This window comes from Thyridium curvatum (assembly GCF_004353045.1).
Source record: "Thyridium curvatum strain D216 chromosome Unknown NODE_92_length_156191_cov_86.571182, whole genome shotgun sequence".
Classification (NCBI taxonomy): domain Eukaryota; kingdom Fungi; phylum Ascomycota; class Sordariomycetes; order Thyridiales; family Thyridiaceae; genus Thyridium; species Thyridium curvatum.
Genome location: NW_022156847.1, coordinates 20,209 through 37,994, shown reverse-complemented (window position 1 = coordinate 37,994; position 17,786 = coordinate 20,209). Strand labels below are relative to the sequence as shown.

The 17,786-nt window shown below is 59.9% G+C and overlaps 6 protein-coding genes across 6 annotated transcripts; 2 read left to right on the top strand and 4 right to left on the bottom strand.

The window, feature by feature from the left end:
* Positions 1 to 316: 316 nt before the first annotated feature.
* E0L32_010821 (uncharacterized protein) lies at positions 317 to 1,788 on the bottom strand (the record flags this gene model as incomplete). Its single annotated transcript, XM_031133481.1, has 4 exons — positions 317 to 733; positions 791 to 958; positions 1,058 to 1,604; positions 1,673 to 1,788. 4 exons carry the CDS (start codon positions 1,786 to 1,788, stop codon positions 317 to 319), a joined length of 1,248 nt encoding a protein of 415 aa, XP_030988938.1.
* Positions 1,789 to 2,557: 769 nt separating this feature from the next.
* Positions 2,558 to 3,907, top strand: E0L32_010820 (uncharacterized protein; the record flags this gene model as incomplete). Its single annotated transcript, XM_031133480.1, has 2 exons — positions 2,558 to 2,816; positions 2,895 to 3,907. The coding sequence occupies 2 exons, from the start codon at positions 2,558 to 2,560 to the stop codon at positions 3,905 to 3,907; spliced, it is 1,272 nt and encodes a 423-aa protein (XP_030988937.1).
* Positions 3,908 to 4,489: 582 nt separating this feature from the next.
* On the bottom strand, positions 4,490 to 5,548 carry E0L32_010819 (uncharacterized protein; the record flags this gene model as incomplete). Its single annotated transcript, XM_031133479.1, has 1 exon — positions 4,490 to 5,548. One exon carries the CDS (start codon positions 5,546 to 5,548, stop codon positions 4,490 to 4,492), a length of 1,059 nt encoding a protein of 352 aa, XP_030988936.1.
* Positions 5,549 to 7,280: 1,732 nt separating this feature from the next.
* Positions 7,281 to 8,033, bottom strand: E0L32_010818 (uncharacterized protein; the record flags this gene model as incomplete). The annotated part of the gene is made up of 2 exons (XM_031133478.1): positions 7,281 to 7,796; positions 7,908 to 8,033. 2 exons carry the CDS (start codon positions 8,031 to 8,033, stop codon positions 7,281 to 7,283), a joined length of 642 nt encoding a protein of 213 aa, XP_030988935.1.
* A 2,701-nt stretch (positions 8,034 to 10,734) lies between these two features.
* E0L32_010817 (uncharacterized protein) lies at positions 10,735 to 11,839 on the top strand (the record flags this gene model as incomplete). Its single annotated transcript, XM_031133477.1, has 4 exons — positions 10,735 to 11,144; positions 11,257 to 11,372; positions 11,467 to 11,542; positions 11,641 to 11,839. The coding sequence occupies 4 exons, from the start codon at positions 10,735 to 10,737 to the stop codon at positions 11,837 to 11,839; spliced, it is 801 nt and encodes a 266-aa protein (XP_030988934.1).
* Positions 11,840 to 12,432: 593 nt separating this feature from the next.
* E0L32_010816 (uncharacterized protein) lies at positions 12,433 to 15,733 on the bottom strand (the record flags this gene model as incomplete). Its single annotated transcript, XM_031133476.1, has 3 exons — positions 12,433 to 14,435; positions 14,494 to 15,401; positions 15,477 to 15,733. The coding sequence occupies 3 exons, from the start codon at positions 15,731 to 15,733 to the stop codon at positions 12,433 to 12,435; spliced, it is 3,168 nt and encodes a 1,055-aa protein (XP_030988933.1).
* Positions 15,734 to 17,786: the final 2,053 nt, after the last annotated feature.

The window sequence follows — 17,786 nt, the reverse complement described above, 5'->3', positions numbered from 1 at the left end:
ACTGGATAGGATGGGTTTTTGATCGTTTGGGCGGAGGAGGTTGGATGTGCCGCAGTTTCTCCTTGAATACCCCCGGCGTTCTGCGTTTCTTCTGCTTGGATGGGCCTTCACCTTTGTGCTCCTCAGGAGCGAACACCCTAGTATGCTTTTGACTTCCTCCAGGCGAGGAACGGTACTCCTGAAGCACATACCTAGTTTTGTAATTACGAATAAGGCATTCCGTCGTAGTAAAATGGGAACAAGTGTTACTTCTCAGGCCGATCGGGTCACGTCGAAAGTCACATTCTTCTCTTCTAGGCCTAGACACCGAGCCGCACTACAGCTCATTCTTGCTAGCCCCCGCCGCCGCCGCCCCGTGCCGCTCGAGTCCCCGGAGCACCGCAGCGAGGTGCTCGAACCCCGGCGCGTCCTCCCCGAGCCCCCACGCGAACACGCCGCCGACCTTCTTCTCCTCGACGACGGCCGGGAACTTGCGCGCGATGGCGTCGGGCGTGTCGAACGTCCACCACAGGTCCTCCTCGCCGTCCCAGTAGTAGTACCCGCCGCCGCCGGACTCGTCGTACCGGCCGAGCGACTTGGCCCGGGCGAAGGAGGCCTCGAGGTCCTCGGGCACCGGGTCGTGCCACGCGAAGCCGCCCGTGCGGCCGAGGTCGGCGCCCGTCTCGGGGTCCTCGAGGAGCAGGGTCGGGCACCCGATCGGCGAGCCCTTCTGATGGGTCGGGGGGGAGGCCAACTGTTTAGCATAAAAAAAAAAACTTGGAATGAAAGACGGGAGCGATGAATGACTTACAAGGCAGGAGGCGTGCTCGGTCTTGACCCATTTCGTGTAAAAGGCGAAGCCGAGGTTGAGGTTCTGCGGGGCCGCGCCGGCCTGGATGTACGCGTCCAGGCCGGCGATGCTGTCCTGCAGCCCCGTGTGGTGCTTGGTGACGTTGTCGCGGCGGTTCATGAGATCGTACTACGTAGAGCGTCCAACAAAAGAAAATGTTTAGTTTTTCCAGGGGGCTCCCCGATGCCCATTGATTGGATGCTTGGGGTCTCGAAAAGGTGTACTCACCGTCATGACGTTGAGAAAGTCGACGTGGTTCATGATCCGCGGCACCGTCGTCCGCGTAAACGCGAGCATGTCGCCGGGCCTCCCCGGCACGGCGGCCGACAGCAGCTTCCGCGGGCCCAGGGCGGCGCGCAGCTCGGCCACGAGCAAGGGGTAGGCCTCGACCTCCCAGGCCTTGTCGCCGTTGGGGACCTGCTTGTAGTCCTCGCCGTTGCCGCCGGGGTACTCCCAGTCGACGTCGATGCCGTCGGCGCCCGTGGCCGCCACCATGCGCGCCACGTTGCGCGCGAACCGCCGGCGGCTCGCGGCGCTGCGCGCGGCGGCCGAGAACCCGCGCGTGTCGCCCCAGCCGCCGATGGCGACCATGACCTTGGCCGCGTCGGCGTCGCCGGGGGGGTAGCGCCGCCGGACGTCGTCCACGGACGTGAAGAGCGGCCAGGTCGTGCGCTCGTCGCCGGCGTCGCCGTTGAACATGTCCGAGGGCAGGAAGGCCAGCAGGACGTGGGAGACGCGTGCCATCTGCGCTGCGTCGGGCGTGACGGGGTGTTGGCTTTGGCCGGGACGGCACGGGTGGTCAGCTGGGGGGAAGCAACGCGAGTCGGGTATGCAGGCAATTACCCTGTCAGGTACATGACGCATCTCGGAGATGCTGGTGAGGCGGCTGCCGCCGTGGCGACGAGGCCTGCCGACAGCCGGGCCAGGACCATGGCCACGACGCTGGTGAGGAGCTTCATGGTGGATTAAGGTAGTCTCAAGATACCTGGGTAGCCGGGGAGAGGTTGTCTTTGAGACAGCCGGCGTGTTGTATGCGTGTTGGGGATACTATACGACAGCCATCTAAGCCGGTTCAGAAAAGACAGACAAGCAACGTGTCGATCCTATCAAGACAATCTTGCGCGTGCGCAGCTACAAGGTGGCTGGTTACGAGTCTGCCAGCCTGCAGATGCAGGGCGGGAATGTACAAGCAGAGCCAGCAAGTGATTTGTGGGACAGCTTGGGACAGGCCGGGTGTTTCATTGTCTGGACATTCCTGCGCAACCAGGTCTTCAGGTAATCTCTACAGAAATTATATGCTCTGCACTGCACCTCAAGCTGGCCTCCCATGGTAGACTACGTAGACCTTGACCAAGGGCGTACTCCGAGTTGCGATCGAGAGTGCAAGGTCCATTCCAAGGGTCGAGTGTAAGATGGAGTGTACAAGTACAACTAGGCCCAGACAGGTACCTGCTTGCACTTAAACTTGGGGCTGAGATACGGGAGGCTCAGGGCTGACATGTGGGGAGGAGTGGGGAACCGAGCCCTGAAGGTCCGGCGATTCAGGTACCATTCCCATCTAAACCCACCCCAGAGAGAGAAAAAAAACATTCTCGAAATGCGCATCCGATGATCCTCTTCACATGTTTTGAGCTGCACACAACCAACCCATCCAACCGTCTCGCCACACACTAATCGGTCAATTGGTCGGGATCACGAGGGTGTGGTCCCCATCGGAATCTGGGCAACATGTTGGAGAATCTCTGCACCTTGCCTCTGACCTCGGAGCTCTTCACCCAAGTCGTCCACCCTACCGAGCCTCTTCTTACCGTGGGCCTGTCCAGCGGCCACGTCGAGTGCTTCCGCATCCCCTCGGACGGCAGCCCAGAGGGCGGCAGCGACGAGAATGGCAGCATCGTGGGCGGGCGCGGCCTGATCAAGACCGTCTGGAGCACCCGCCGGCACAAGGGCAGCTGCCGCTGTCTCGCCTACAGCCATGACGGCTCCAGTAAGCGGGCTCACTCCCTTCCACACTCTTTGCAAAGGACCAATGGCTAGGAAACTAACCCGTCTTCCCTTCGCCTAGCCCTATATTCCGCCGGCAAAGACTCCGTCGTCAAACAGTTCGACCCCGAGACCGGCGTCGTGGCCTCCAAGATCAGCATCCCCGGCTCCCGACCCGACTCGCCGCCCGACGCCCCCGCCATCATGCACGCCCTGTCCCCGCAGACCCTGCTCCTCGGCACCGACGACGGCTTCCTCTACCTGTTCGACCTGCGCCAGAACGGCGCCATCGAGTCGACGCCCCTGCGCAAGCACAAGCCGCACGACGACTACGTCACCTCCCTGACGCCGCTGCCCCCCTCCGCCGAGAGCACCTCAGGCTTCCCCAAGCAGTGGGTCAGCACCGGCGCCGGCACGCTGGCCGTGACGGACCTGCGCCACGGCATCATGGCCCGCTCCGAGGACCAGGACGACGAGCTGCTCTGCTCGACGCTGATCCCCTCGGGCCTGGGCCCCAGGAAGCTGCGCAGCAACGCCGTCGTCGCCGTCGGCACCGGCTCCGGCGTCCTCACGCTCTGGGACCGCGGCTCGTGGGACGACCAGCAGGAGCGCATCTACGTGGCCGGCGGCAAAGGCAGGAGGGACGCCGAGAGCCTCGACGCCATCGTGCGCGTGCCCGACGAGCTCGGCTGGGGCAAGAAGGTCGTCGTCGGCGTCGGCGACGGCAGCCTGAGCCTCGTCGACCTCAAGCGCCGCGAGGTGCAGCTCACGCTGCGGCACGACGACGTCGAGGGCGTCACCGCCGTGAGCTTCGACTGCCAGGGCCGCATGATCTCGGGCGGCGGCAGGACGGTCAAGGTCTGGCTCGACAGCGAGGACGCCGACAACGAGGACGCCGAGGAGGACTCGGACGAAGAGGCCGGCGGCGTCAAACGCTCCGCCGAGAGCGACGAAGAGGATGGCAGCGACGGCGACGACCCGGACAGCGACGACTCGAGCTCGAGGCGGCAGAGCCAGCCCAAGAAGAAGAGGAAGAAGGGCAAGGGCGCACGGCAGCAGAAGAAGCCGGGCGTCACGTTTCCTGGGCTTGATTAGCCTGCCTGCATAGCTATGTGCTGCATTGAGGTGTGGGAAGTAGAACTTGTATTGAATTGATACCCTCTGGCTCGTTGATGTTCGTCCGTCCGGGCAGCTGCATGTGGCTGCAGCTTTGCGTCTCGATCTCGGAAAGATAGTCCTGCTGTGGAACACATATGCCGGGCTGCTTTTATCTCTCTGTTCTCGGGCTCAGGATTGCGTGTATTAACGGATTTCGTGTTTTCTCTTTGGCATGTGAACGACAGTGTACCTCTTTGCGTCGTGTACGGTAGCAAGGAAATGTAGCTCTCATAGGTGCGTGTTATCATTGCTGGCCTTGCAGTCTACCCTGTTGCCTTGAGAAAGCCTACAGCTAAAATGGATACCAAGCAAACACAAGATCAAGGTGTGCCGAGCCGTCTGTTCAAAATACTAAAAAAAAAACGATCCAGAAGCCATGAGCCCGTGAGATCCTTGAGATACCCACATCCGACCACCATCCATCGAATATCCTACCCTAGACGCCAGACAAAACGGATTGACTCGATATGACACACGAGCTAATAAGAGACTCTCGTCCCTGGACAAGAGAGCGCACACTCAGGGCGACTCGGGCGTGGACCGGAGGCTGCTGTCGTACTGGTAGTCGGGCACCCGCATGTCGGCGACGAGCTTCTCCCACGCCACGGCGCCCCGGCGCGCCAGCTCCTCGGGCACGCCGCGGTCCGCGTCCCCCATGCGCCGGTTGTACAGCTCCATGCTGACCCACCCCTCGTACCCGATGCCGCGGAGGCACGCCCACGCGATGCCGCGCACGGGCAGGAAGGCGCCCCGGTCCTCCTCGCCGTAGAACAGCCGGCAGTTGCGCGACCAGCTCATGCGCGCCGGCAGGCCCGGCTGGTGGAACGGGTGCGAGGGCGTCAGCGGGCTGGCCAGGCGCTCGGCGTCGACGACCTGCACGTAAAAGACCTTGTCGGCGTCGACGCGGCCGATGAGCCGCGCCATGGACCGCCGGACGGCCTCGTCGGCGTGCGGCAGCTTGCCCGTCGGGCTCGTCGGGTCGGCGTACAGCCGGCCCGCGATGTTGAACGTGTCGAGGCACATGCCGAAGTTGGGCCGGTCGACCTTGCACACGACGTCGTAGCAGGCCTCCCAGTCGTCGACGCGCGTGCCCCAGCACAGGCTCTCGTACGACAGGCGCACCCCGGCCCCGGCCGCCAGGTCCGCCGCCTCGCGCAGGTCGGCGACGATGAGGCCCAGGCTGTCCGACACCTGGCCCGCGGGCAGGAAGCTCGAGGCCAGGGCGACGAGGTCGGTGCCCAGCGCGCGCGCGAGGTCGAGCCAGGCGGCCAGCTCGCGCAGGCGGCGCGCGTGCTCGGCGCGGTCGAGCAGGCCCTCGAACTGCGCAAAGGGCTGCAGGCAGATCACCTTGAGCCCCCGCTCGTCGCACAGGCCGCGCACGCACCGGGCCGCGGCGAGCAGGTCGGGCGGGCTGCCGTCCTCCTCGGCCCAGCGCCGGGCCTGGTCGGCCAGGTCCTCGTAGAAGATCTCGACCCCCTCGTACCCGTACTTGGCCGCCATGTCGAGCTTGTCCTGGAGGTCGTGGCCGGCGACGCCCCGGCCGAGGGACATGGAGGATATGGCTAGCTTGTATGACATCGCGTGTGTTGGCGGGTGTTGATCCAGACGCGCGCGTGTGTGTGTGTGTGTGTGTGTGCACTTATAGTCAGAAAAGAGCCAATCGGGACCTCTGGCTATAAGTAAGCGAGTATAGACAGCCGTTCGTTGTCAAGTAAGAGTCAGAGTGGTCAAGACTGCACTCAGACTTGTCACACTATGTTCTGCTCTAGAAAGAGAGTGTTGTCGACAATACAACGACTGGTCGTTTGGTAAAGCGACCTCTGTGATCCTGGCTTGGGGTGGTGATATGGTGAGTAAAAGGGGCATGTCTGGAGGCAAGTCAGGGCGGCGACATGACGCAACTTATACGCAGGCTGATTGCCACGTCGGTGCCGACAAGGTTGCGGCATCTAGTCAGGATCCGTAGATAACGGGAAGGAATAGCCTCCTCGCATGAACGTATCGGAGGCGTGCATGTCGCGACACGGTAGTCGATGATGGCCCGATAACCAGACTCTTGGCCGGCATGGGATCTGTGACACTGCGGGTTGGCGAGTCTATCGAGGCGATGACGCGTGTACTTGCCTCCCTGGTCTCCTCGCAGATCTGGTTCAGGGGACCAACCGTGTCGAGTGATCATGGTGATGCTGGCAGGTATCAAAGGACGGCGGAAACCTTCTTTTCCCTTCTCCTGTCTCGGGGGTGATATGCGCAACAGAGACTCGCTTCATGCTTTTTGCGAGGATTAACCGCCTCACCTAAGCCGGCAACGAAGCGGTGAGCAGATCACGCATTTGCCTTTTCACACAAAGTCATACACAACAAAAAGAATGAAAGAGAAACTCTGCGAATGAGCTTCGTGATCCAGTGCCAGTGAGTCTTGCCCCGTCCCTCCTTGGGATAAGACAGAGTCAGTGTCAGTGCCGCCGGCGCCCGCGAGGCTTACTTGGGCGGTGTAGGAAAGATCTATAAGCAGGGATGGATGTCTTTTTTTTTTCCTTTTGTCTCACGGCGAAGCTCTGCGTGAATCGTATACACAATGGCATCATCCTCGGCGAGCGCTTATCTAGCAGACGAACGTTGCATGCCTCACTGTTGCGAACTCGCAGGGTTTCGTCTTATCTGACCTGACCATGTCCGACGTTGAAAGATTCTCTTGCTGGTTTCACCGCCGCCGGCCAGTCAGGGCGATGTTTCGGGTCGCCAGCGAGTGCGCTTATCAAGGCCGAGTGACAGGTAGACGGGTCATCCCTGCATCGAGAGGGCATTTTCGTTTTCGCGATGCCTTAGCCAGGGTTACACGGCCGCACACCGACAGGCACTCAATCTCTTCGGACCTGCCGGCTGATGCAGGCCTTATGCCAGATGACCCGTTGGGCCGTTTGCTTTTTGCTTTTTTCCTTCTCTCTCATCTGCCGTTCTCCCAAGCTAACTCATGCAGGGAGAAAGAGAATCAGATCGGCCGTTCTTGGCCGTGCTTAGGGGGCTGCTGTGCACACGAAGGAAAACTCCGCGTACGGGAGCCTCTCAAATTCCGGAACTGCTCCAAGACCCTGCAGTGCAAGTCCATAATCAGCCGGCCCAGGAATCACTTCGGGGATAAGCCTCATGGCGTCGATTCCGACGGTGCTATTTCGTGTCTGCGGGATAATATATACACATGAAGGGTTCCACCCTCAGCAAATGAAAAGAAAGGCTGACCCGCTGCTGGCTTGCTCGCTCAGTCGGTCGAACGGTTTGGGCACGAGGAGAAGGGCCGAGGGCCGCGTTTCTAGCGGTGAAGGGCCGAGGTGAATAAGCCGGAGATGCCCCTTGCCTCGCTCCTCCCCCAGAAGAACCAGTAGATGGCGTACCACATGGCCAGGACGAACGTCCACGATATGACGCCGGCGGTGATGGCCTCCTTGTACCTCAGCCCGGCCTCGTGGGACGAGTTGTTGTGCGGGAAGGGCACGTCGGGCACGGGCACGCCGAGGATCTTGCACAGCGGCTCCCACCCGTCCTTGACATTGTACCAGTACAGCTTCTCCGGGGGGACCACCGCCTTGAGGTGGTCCTCGTGCTTCTTGAGCGTGCCCTCGTGGATGTTGGGGTCGCCGTAGCGCCACAGCGACAGGTGCATGAGCAGCACGCGCCACCGCCCGTAGACGCCGATCTTGGGCACGAACATGATGATGAAGACTATGTACCAGTTGGCCATCATGCCGTTGACCAGGTTCATGCTCTTCCACCAGGACTCCGGGTCCCGCGTCGTCGCGATGACGAGCGCGTCTGGGTACAGTTCTATCTGTTTCCGAGGCCGTCAATCTTTTTTTTTTCCCCACGTCTGTGCGATTGTATGGAAAGGTATGGATCATCCTGAGCGGATCTGGATGCTCTTACGGAGGGTTCATCTTACCAATTCGGGTGTCAATGCAATCGCTGGGCTGTCCACAGTCGCGACATAGCCGTCTAGGATGTCGGCGAGACAATACTGGAGGTACTTCTTTTGGCTCAGTGTCTTGGCCTTGGGCGCCAGTTTCATGATCTCGAGCCAGCGGTTTATCTGGTGCCACGAGCCTCCGAGGGATTGTACGCCGGCATCATGGACAGGGCCGTTGAGTAGTATCGTCAATGCTTCGTTAAATGTCTTGGTACCGGTCCGACACCTGTATACGCCCCAAAGATCAGAATCGAGTTGGATGCTGGGAGAGTATAATCGTGACGGCCCCGGAGCAAGTACGCTATGCAACCGCCTTGCATTCAATGCTTCCCATTCAAGTTGATGTGTCGGTTGCCCACAGCACTACACCATCTCTCCCCGGCGGTTCGCCCAGTGACCTAGTATGAAAACCCCAGAGCTGGGAGGGAGCACTTACATGCCCGCTCCAATAACGCGGAACTTGGTCCCCGGCGGACCAGGCTGAGAGGGTGCTTGCCCCATCCCCTCGGACACTAGAAAAGACAAGAATGTAACTGGAGAGAAGCTGGTCGTCTCGGGCGTCTATATCTCGTTGGTCCTTGGACGTGCTCGACGTGATCACGCAAGGCGCACCGTCCGCCCATCTACGGCCCATCTATCGACGTCCTCCCCGATTCTATATACACTTTTTTTTCTTATGGCCGCATTTCGCTGATATCATCCCACGGCTGTCCGGCAACCTGGTAGAGTGCCAAGAGATAAAGGAGTTGCAATACGGCTCACCTTCCGACGGCCACCGTCGCTGTCTAATGACGCATGTTAATTGGCATGAATATATCCAGGCACGGTGTGCAACCCCGACCGGTTCCCCCCCCCCCTCCCCTCCTCTCCCACTCCCCTCAGACCCAATTGCGTCCGTGGCGCCCCGAACCCCATGGGCCGTAAATAAGCCTTCCAACTTTCCCCAGAACCTAATATGGACGGCATCCTGTGCCAAGACGGGTAAGTCGAGGTGCCGTGTGTGGGTTAAATAGTCGAGGCCTCCCGGCGAGCACCGGGTAATGTATCGACGTGGCATCTTCCTCTCTATTCTATTTGTTTTTTTCTCGCGTCCGGTCGCCAGACGAAATTGGACACTGGTAGCGAAGATCACTTGGTTCCCACGCTGTCAGGCACAATGCTGCAGAGTTCACGCTCCTTACAGCCAAGCCCCTCTGATGATAACCTGGGTCCGTTCCTGGAATCGGGGATGCTGTGTTACTTCATCTAACACTATATGCGCGCACGATGAAAAAGGTGAGCTTCCGGCATGCCTAGAAGGGGTAATGTAGGCGTCCGTTCCTGTCAAATACTCGAGTCAAGCTGGTGTCATCTGTTAGATGCCACGGCCATCGGCCTGACTAGAAGCAGCCAGATACTTCGGAAAATCAATCTAATTATTGATTGTTCTTCTCACCTGGGGGCACGTTCATCTCTCCCATCTCTCCCATCTCTCCTCCCTTCGGCTCTATCAAAAAAAGAAGCGGTCGTTTTATAGTTCGAGATCTGCATATGAAACATGCCGCTGTCATTCTATTCACTCTTTGTAAGCTGTTTTGCCAGCCTCAAGATCGGCTACGTCGGCCCCCGGCCGTGCCCGCCTGACTTACACGCGCAGACGATCCGTATCAAACGGATAACTCGGCCAGCCATGTAATAAGGAGCACTACCTGCTTCTTTATGAAGTCGGATGATGTCTCAAGAACTCGGGAATTGTCTCGATGTTTTGGCAAAGCTTGTGATCAAGCCCCCCGCCGGGAGAGCCAAGCAGCCATGCCGGCGGCAATTGGCGGACCCGAGCCGGTACTCGGAGGCACACACCGTTGCACGCCTCAACAAAGAACCACCGGACCAGAACGTTTCCCACTTCGTTGGAGTATCATAGCCTCTCAGTGAAGGCTTCCAGTTCGGGATTGCAAACCTCGTTCCTCAAATCACAGCATGCGCACTAACACGATACCACATTAGCGCTGCCTGCAGTGAACAGTGCCGGAAAATGGCCCCCCCTGCAAAGCCACCGAGTGGGGAGCCCGCTGCGGAAAACGAAGACCGCCGCCCGGGCTGCTGCTCATTCGGGAGCTCTCCCGCCTTGCTGCTTGAGTAGTGGCAGGGCCCCCCTCCCCTCTTTACATGACTCTTTGCAAACTACCTAAACAATGGTGTGCTAAGCTAAACATGACCGGACGACGAGACTGGGGAGTTTCGGGGCGACACTCGACAAAGAAAGGCCCCCCCCCCAAACCCCAGCTTCTTCACGCAGCGGGAAGGAAAAAGCCCAGCTAGCATCTCCACGTGGAGCCTGCCGTTGCGGATGAGCCTCCCGCGCGTTCTTATGCTTGATGCTCGGGGGCGCGGGGAAAAGCAAGGACCCCTGGCCGCGAGTCGAGCCCGGGGAAGGTTAACTATTGGGATGTCGTGAGGAGAAACCGGGGGCGGGGGGGGGGGGGGGAGAGCTTGAAGCTGGTAAAAAACACCCGGCAGCTCCGGGGGGGCGTTGCTCGTGTATTTGTTGGAGAAAAGGGACTCGTATGAAGACATACACATGTTCCCAATACTTCCTTCTTCAGTCATATGGCGCAAGCGTTCCGTACTGTCTCACACATACATTGCGCTTCTGTCCCAACTGCCCAATCCTCTGTGTGAACCTACCTGCGCGTTCTGGGCTCACCGTGGCAACGCCGCCTGCATCCATCAAGTCGAAACCTCACCGTAAACCAGAAACCGAGGTAGCCCTCTCCTCCTCAGAACACACCCCTTTGTCCAGAAACAACCCCCCCCCGGGACCATGGCGCAACTCCTCAGAGGCACAGCCTTCATCACGGGCGCCGCCTCGGGCATAGGCCAGCACACGGCCCTCTCCTTCGCGCGGCACGGCATCCGGCGCCTCGCCCTCGCCGACATCAACGCCGCGGGGCTCGAGGCCGCCAACGCGGCCCTGTCGGCCAGGTTTCCGCACGTCGAGATCCTGAGCCTGCGGCTCGACGTGCGCGACCCGCGGGGGGTGCGCGACTGCGTCCGGCGCACGGCCGACCGGTTCGGGCGGCTCGACGTCGCGGTCAACAACGCGGGCATCGGGGGCAGCGGCCGGCCGACGCACGCGGTGCCCGAGTCGGAGTGGCGCGGCGTGCTCGACGTCGACCTCGACGGCGTGTGGAGGTGCCAGAGGGAGGAGCTCGCGGTCATGGTGGAGCAGGAGTGAGTTTTTTCTTCTATCCCCTCCGGATGGGCATCGTGTTTTTTTTTTTTTTTAGCTCGTGTATATGGGCTGGCCTTGTGGCTAACTGTTGGAACTCCCCCCCTTCATCAGAGACCTAGGCGTGCGGGAAGGACGGGGCCGCATCATCAACGTCGCCTCGATGCTCGGGCTCATCGCCCCGGGCGTGCGGCAGCTCCCGCACACGGCCTACTCGGCTGCCAAGCACGGTATGTCCCCCCCCCCCCTTGAAATCTGTCCCCGGATCGGTGTGCACCGCACCCCGTGTGCGCGAAAGAACCCTCAGTATCTGACAGAGCTCAGGCGTGATTGGCATGACCCGCGGCGACGCGAACCACTACGGCCCCAAGAACATCCGCATCAACGCCATCTGCCCCGGGTATGTTGCCCATCCCCCCCAAAAAAAGAGTCCTTTCATTTGTCTAGTTGACAACAAGAGAGTTGCCTGAAGAAAGCTCTGCTAACACTCGAGACCAGCTACGTCGAGACGCCGCTGCTGAACAAGGTCCTCGAGGACCCCAGCTCGCCCCTCCGGAGCGACTTCGACAACACGCCCCTGCAGAGGCTCGCCCAGATGGACGAGATCGGCGACGCCATCACCTTCCTCGCCTCGCCCATGAGCAGCTTCGTGCAAGGGGCGGCCCTCGTCGCCGACGGCGGCTTCTCCACGCAGTGAGAAAAAAAGGGTTTTGCGATGACACCGGGGATTTCTTTTTTTCACCGGAATCGTAAAAGGGCGAGAGAACCTGGTACGACCAACACGACATGTAACCATGGGAAAGTCTCTTGTATTGACACCCATTTCGAAGGACTGCAAGCTGCTCCCAAATAATGGGCGATGGTTGGGGGTGCTGCTCGGGCGAAACGAGAGGGAGATGGCCTCGGGTCACAGGAGAATCTCACAAGCGAGCATCACGGAACAAGGTGAAACTGTTCCCAGATTAATGAATCACTTCACTTGGAGAAGTATATACGACTATCTGCCCCAGACACCCTAGGGTGTCCTTTTCTGAACAACCAGGAAAACAAGACAAAAACAAAGAGAGGACATCCACTCTGAGCAATGTTCTTGCAGCCAGTCCCGGCCCATTCAATCTCCCAGTCCAATGCACACAAGTCGCTCTGAAAAGGTCAAAAGCCCGCCACGCTGGAAAAAAAAAATATGAGAAGCCCAGCAAACTCCAGACCATCCGTGTGCTTGTACGTTTGCAAACCGTGGCGCATGTGTGGAGCCCAAATCATGTCCAAAGAGAGAGACACAAAGATCACTCAAAAACTGAAAAAGTCAAGCTCATGATTACGTCCGCCGCCATTCACCATACCCGACTCCACAGAGCCAGCCGCCGTCTTGCCGACGAGGCCGCGGAGGTTACTCACAGGGCTCAGCGCGTTAAGGCCGCCCTCGCTGCCCATCCACTCCATCCCCCCTCCACCGTTGACGTTGGTGTTATCTAGGCCCATGTCCGCTGCGGACGGGGACGTCTCGCTCTTGGCTGCATCACCTCCGACCACGCCCATCTGGTGGTGGGCAACAGCTTCGGCATCTCCGTTATGATTGACCTGGCCATGGTCCGGGCCCGGCGAGCCAGACTTCGTACTGCCATTGATCTCGGGCACAGAGGTGGGACCCGACCCGGACTTGGCCACGCCGTTATTGTTGGTGGCGGTGGCTAGATTAGCAGGGCTGGCAATCCAGTCCCCCATGGGCAGGTCGAGGCCGGAGCCCGAGTGCGCGTTGGCAGGAGTGCCGTTCATGCCGCTGCCGACACCCCACGCCTCCGTGGAAGCCGGCGTCACGAGGGCGAACTCGTCCGCGGACCGCATGCCGCCGTCGCCGTTGCGCTCGTCGTGCTCATCCAGGTCGATGGCGGAGCCGCCCAAGAAGTCCAGGTTGAACGGCTCCGAAGGCTCCGCCCCCGGATACAGGCCCGGGATCATGTGGGAGAACGATCCGTGGTGGCTCATGCCGAACTGCGCATGGTGGCTCTGGGCCGAACTGGGCGGAGTCGGCTGCCGGTTGCCGGCGAAGAACGGCGGCGGCGGCCGAGTAAATTCTGACGCTCGCCTGCTGGGCGTCGGGCGGATCTTCTTGACAGCTGGGTGGGTATGCTCCTGGTCTGGGTGCTCGCGGCGCGCTGGGAGGACAGAGTAGGCCGTATCCGGGCTCGCCTGCCAGCCACTCGACATCATGCTGCTACCGGCCGAGCCAAACACGCTCACCGTGGCGCCACCGGGCCGGAAAGCTGTCGCTACCCCACTGGTGTCGCCGCGGAACTGGTCCAGCACGGCCTTCAGCAGCTCGTCCATGCGCGCGGCCGGCTCGTAGGTATGGCCCATGTCGGTCAGCGCGGCCGACAGAATGTCAAGGTAGCCTAGGTAGCTACGACGGTCGGCGTCGGTGCCTGCAAAGGCCAGGGCCGCGATGAGAGCGATGGCGGCCGAGCCGGCGTGCTGCATGCCCGTCGAGCACATCTTGCGGCCGTCGAAGCGCTGGCGGTGCTGCCAAAAGATGCGGGCGACCCGGATGGCCTGCTGGGTGCAGATGCTGCGCGACAGGGACGTGCGGCTGTCGTCGACGATTGACTGCGGGTCACCAAGCCCCAGGCCATGGCCGACCATGGCGAGGTGCTTCTGGCTGACGGAGTCGCGGCCGTGGTGGTTGGACTCGGCCGGGCTCGGGTGGGAGTTGGTGCTCGCGCCGTCCGAACTGGAGACGCCGTACTTGGCCCAGGGCCTGTGGAGGAGGATCATGGACACGTGGTACTGCTGGTGAAGGAGGAAGTAGTTGAAGGGGGCCGCCTTGATGTTGGCCGGCTTCCAGGTCAGGTGGTCTGGGAGGCGGCGGTACCAGTTCTGGAGCTGGCGGTCCAGGCTAATGACGTGGAGGTAGGCGCTCTCTTCGGACTCGTTGATCGCAAAGATGTTGTTGTGGTCGTTGGCATTGGCCTTGCTGTAGTCCCGCGTCTCGGAGATTTTGCCAGCGAGCTCCATCAGCTCGATGAGATACTCGTAAATCTCGACGCTTGCTGTCGCCGCATCCCTCTTGGTCTCACTTCCAGAAGCGAGCATAGAGAAGCGCTTAGAGAGGAGGTCGATGCCGATATCCTGGCTCTTGATGCTTGTAGGCCGGCCGAGGAAGAGGGCCCAGTACTTGTCAAAGACGATGCATGCCTTCATGACCATGTGCCGGATCTGGATCTCTTGGTCGGGCATCGTGTCGCTCTGGCAGTCAAGATGCAGACCAATGTCAAAGGCGAGGCGGTTGGCCATGCCTGTGGGTCGTCGGGGTCAGTCCCAAGCTTCAGACACTAAACATGATCTTTCACTTACCCGAATACATCCAACCCGTATTGTCCCTGCCCACACCACACTCCAGGTCGCCCAGCAGCAGCAAGGCTTGCACACTAGGGATACCGCCGGGCCTCTCGAGCTCGATGTCCATCATGTACTTGGCCTCCCGGTGCAGAGTGCTCTCGCGGTTGCCCAGACTGATCTTGCGCATGTCCTCGCGGTCCTGGTCGGCGAACCGGTAGCCCATGGCGAGAACGGTGATGTGCAGGAATGACGAGTAGAAGCGAGGGCACTGCGATTCGCGGTCTCGCTCGAAGGCGGCCTGGTCGAGAACCGGCATGACCAGGTTGTAGTGCTCCCAGAAGCAGCTCATGAGGTACTCGTGCGTGCCGGGAGTGAGCGAGCGTACGATGCGCTCAGACCTGCGGATCTGCTCGGGGGGCTCCCGCAGGTCGCCCGCGAACGGAGCGTCCGAGTAGACGTGGCTGTTGGCAGTCGGTCCGAAGAAGCGAAACCTGCCGGACAGCTGGTCAAAGGAGAGGTTGCCCTTTGTGGCGAGCAGACGAAAGACGATGTCCTCTTTCCGAGGATCCAGGTTGCGGAAGGGCGAGGTTTCCTTGGTCAAGGGCTGATAGTTGTGGTGGCTCTGGGCCATGATGCTTTCGGCCTGGTCGCTCTCATTCATGGCGAAGTCGTCGTGGCCCGAGTCTGGTGGAGATGGAACGATCTCGCGCGACGACGGAGAATGGCCGATGCCGGCGCCATTGAGGCTGTGAACGTGGCCGTTGGGCTGCTTTGCCGTATCTTCGGGCTGCTTGGACTGTGCCTCTTGCCTGGTCTTTGGCGGGTGGACAGCCGGCGGCGGTACGACTCCCTTGTCGAGGAGCATGCTTTCGAGCATATTGATGCGCTCAGAAAGGGATGACATGTATGCCTTTGAGATGGGGCTGCGCATTGGAAGTCAGTCAGGATGTGTATGCATGGCCAGAGTTACGATGGACAATGAACTGGCTGGAACCTACCGCCGCCGCTCGTCGTCGTTCTTGATGATGCACTCTGTCCCCGTGCGCTTGCATTGTGTGCACTCCCGCTCGCCCTTGGGCACGACACACCTGATCCTGCGGTCTCTGCAGGAGGCACAGGCGACTGAGGCCCGGTGGCGAACCTGGCTTTTACTGGACTGACGAGAGGGCTGGTTGCGCGGCGAGACGTTCTCCTGATGGGCGATGTCGGTTCCCGCCTCCGACTGAGGCTTGCTGTCGACGGCAGCCGATGCCATGCTGGACTGTTTCACTCAACAATGAATCACAGCAGACTGCCCGAGACTTGTGTGTATGTGTGTGTATGTTCGTATGACGCAGTGCCAATTCAGGTGGTGAGGCTGCACCTGGGCTCTCGTGTGTATGTTGGAAAGAAATGAGGTGAGAAGATCAGGAGTGATTGATATGATGGCAAGCCAGGGGTTGTGTAAGAGTATGTCGGCGTGGCAAGGACTGACCTGATCGAGATGGGAGAAAAAAAGAAGTTGTGTGGAAGGATATGCGTGAAGATGGTGACGGGGTTCATGTGCAGAATCGGGGCAACCTAGACGACGAGGGTCTCAAACAGGAAGACGATGATGGCCAAGTTCCCCGCACAACACAAGGTAGGCAAGCCAGGACAAGATGGACTCCCAGATCGTCTCATCGACACGTCTCGTAATCAATCTGTCTTGTCTCTCCTGCCTCCTGTCAAAGTTTAGCGAGGGAAAGGCAAGCTGTTAGCTGTGCGAAGAGTCGGCCGGAATGGGGCAGTCTCCCCACAGCCAGACTCTGCTCACTGGCCATTCCCACGGGGGAGAGTCGCCAACGAGGGGAAAAACGGGGTTTCTGGGGTTCATGGAGGGTGTAGTGATCGTTCAGACATGGGCCGGACCCATCTTGGCTCGAGATAGTCTCGTTTTGGGGTGCCGCGCTCCCAGCTAGATTACGCAGTTTGACCAACAGGGAACCCAAAGAATGGTAAGCAGGCGAGGCGATGGGGACAAAGTCCCACCTCCCAGGACATCCGGGATCATACAATTGCCCGCCCGAGACGACGACGACGAGAAAGGAGAGGCAGAGAGGGAGAAAAGGGTCCATGCTAACACCACCCCCTCTCATACCGACCTACCGGCCTTCTTCCTAGCGGATACATGCACGCTTGTACAGACGCCCTGCCTACCCCGTACAGTCCCTGGAACGGAAAGACCTTTTGCCTTTGGGGATCTCGCTTGGCTGCGCCCAAACCAACGCTCAGAGTAGCGTCACAGCTAGTGAGCCAGGGCGCCTTGCTGGGCACCTAAGCAGCTAGCTCTGACATGCTCCGTAGGTAGGCAGCACCGCACGCACGCGCGACAAGAGCTGCTGCACCAGTTGCATTGCGAACGGGGCGATGAACGATGGTGGCGGCGGCGGGTGCGGACCAGATACCAGCAACGAGGACCACAGTGGGCCAGAGCATGACAACGAACGGGGAGCGGGGAGCAAAGCATTCTCTCTCATGAGTAAGATTAAGATGCTGACCAAGGCACCCTGGCCACCTAGGCGACGGCTGGGCAGGGACTTTGCAGGTGAGTGATGAACGATGGAGAGCAATGTGGATAACAGGTCCATAGACTAAAACCCTTTTGCTGGGGAGCAGGGTGGGCATTTACGGGGAGAAAAGAAAGATGGGGGATGTTGCGGAGATGAACCCGACCGGAGTTTAGATGCTGTATTTCTACTTGTACTGTAGGTAAGTACGAAAGTCAGCACGCATGGAAAGTACGAACAGGAGATTCGGTAGTATCCCCATCAAAACAATCGCCGAAGAGGCTACGCCCAAACTGCTTGAAGGAATCAAAGCCGGCTTCTTCAAGCCCGCCGGTCCAGCGCTTGCTTGCATTTGCACAGGTATTTTGTCTTGCATCTCATTTGCATGCATGAACACAAGAAGAAGAGCTATGACAAACGAGCAGCACCCAGGAGTAGTGGTAACTACATTAGCTATGCCAGGCAGGACAAATACCATGCTGGGCAATTCCCCGCACCGCAAGACTCTGGCGCTCTCTTGGCAAACGACCGGCGCCCGCCAGAAGCAGCTTTCTCGTTCGTTTCAACATGACTCATGGGGACCAACGGGTCGCACCATACACGACTTGCACGAGCCCTATTTCAAGTTAACTTCGTACTGGGGACGCGCCGCATTGGCTCATGTCGCCCTGCCTCTGCCTCACCTCACACCCTTCCCGGCCGAGTGAACGATGACGGGATGAGTTAGGAGCCTTCAGTCTCGTCACTGCTTGGGAAACACACCCTCACCCTCCTCCAAGT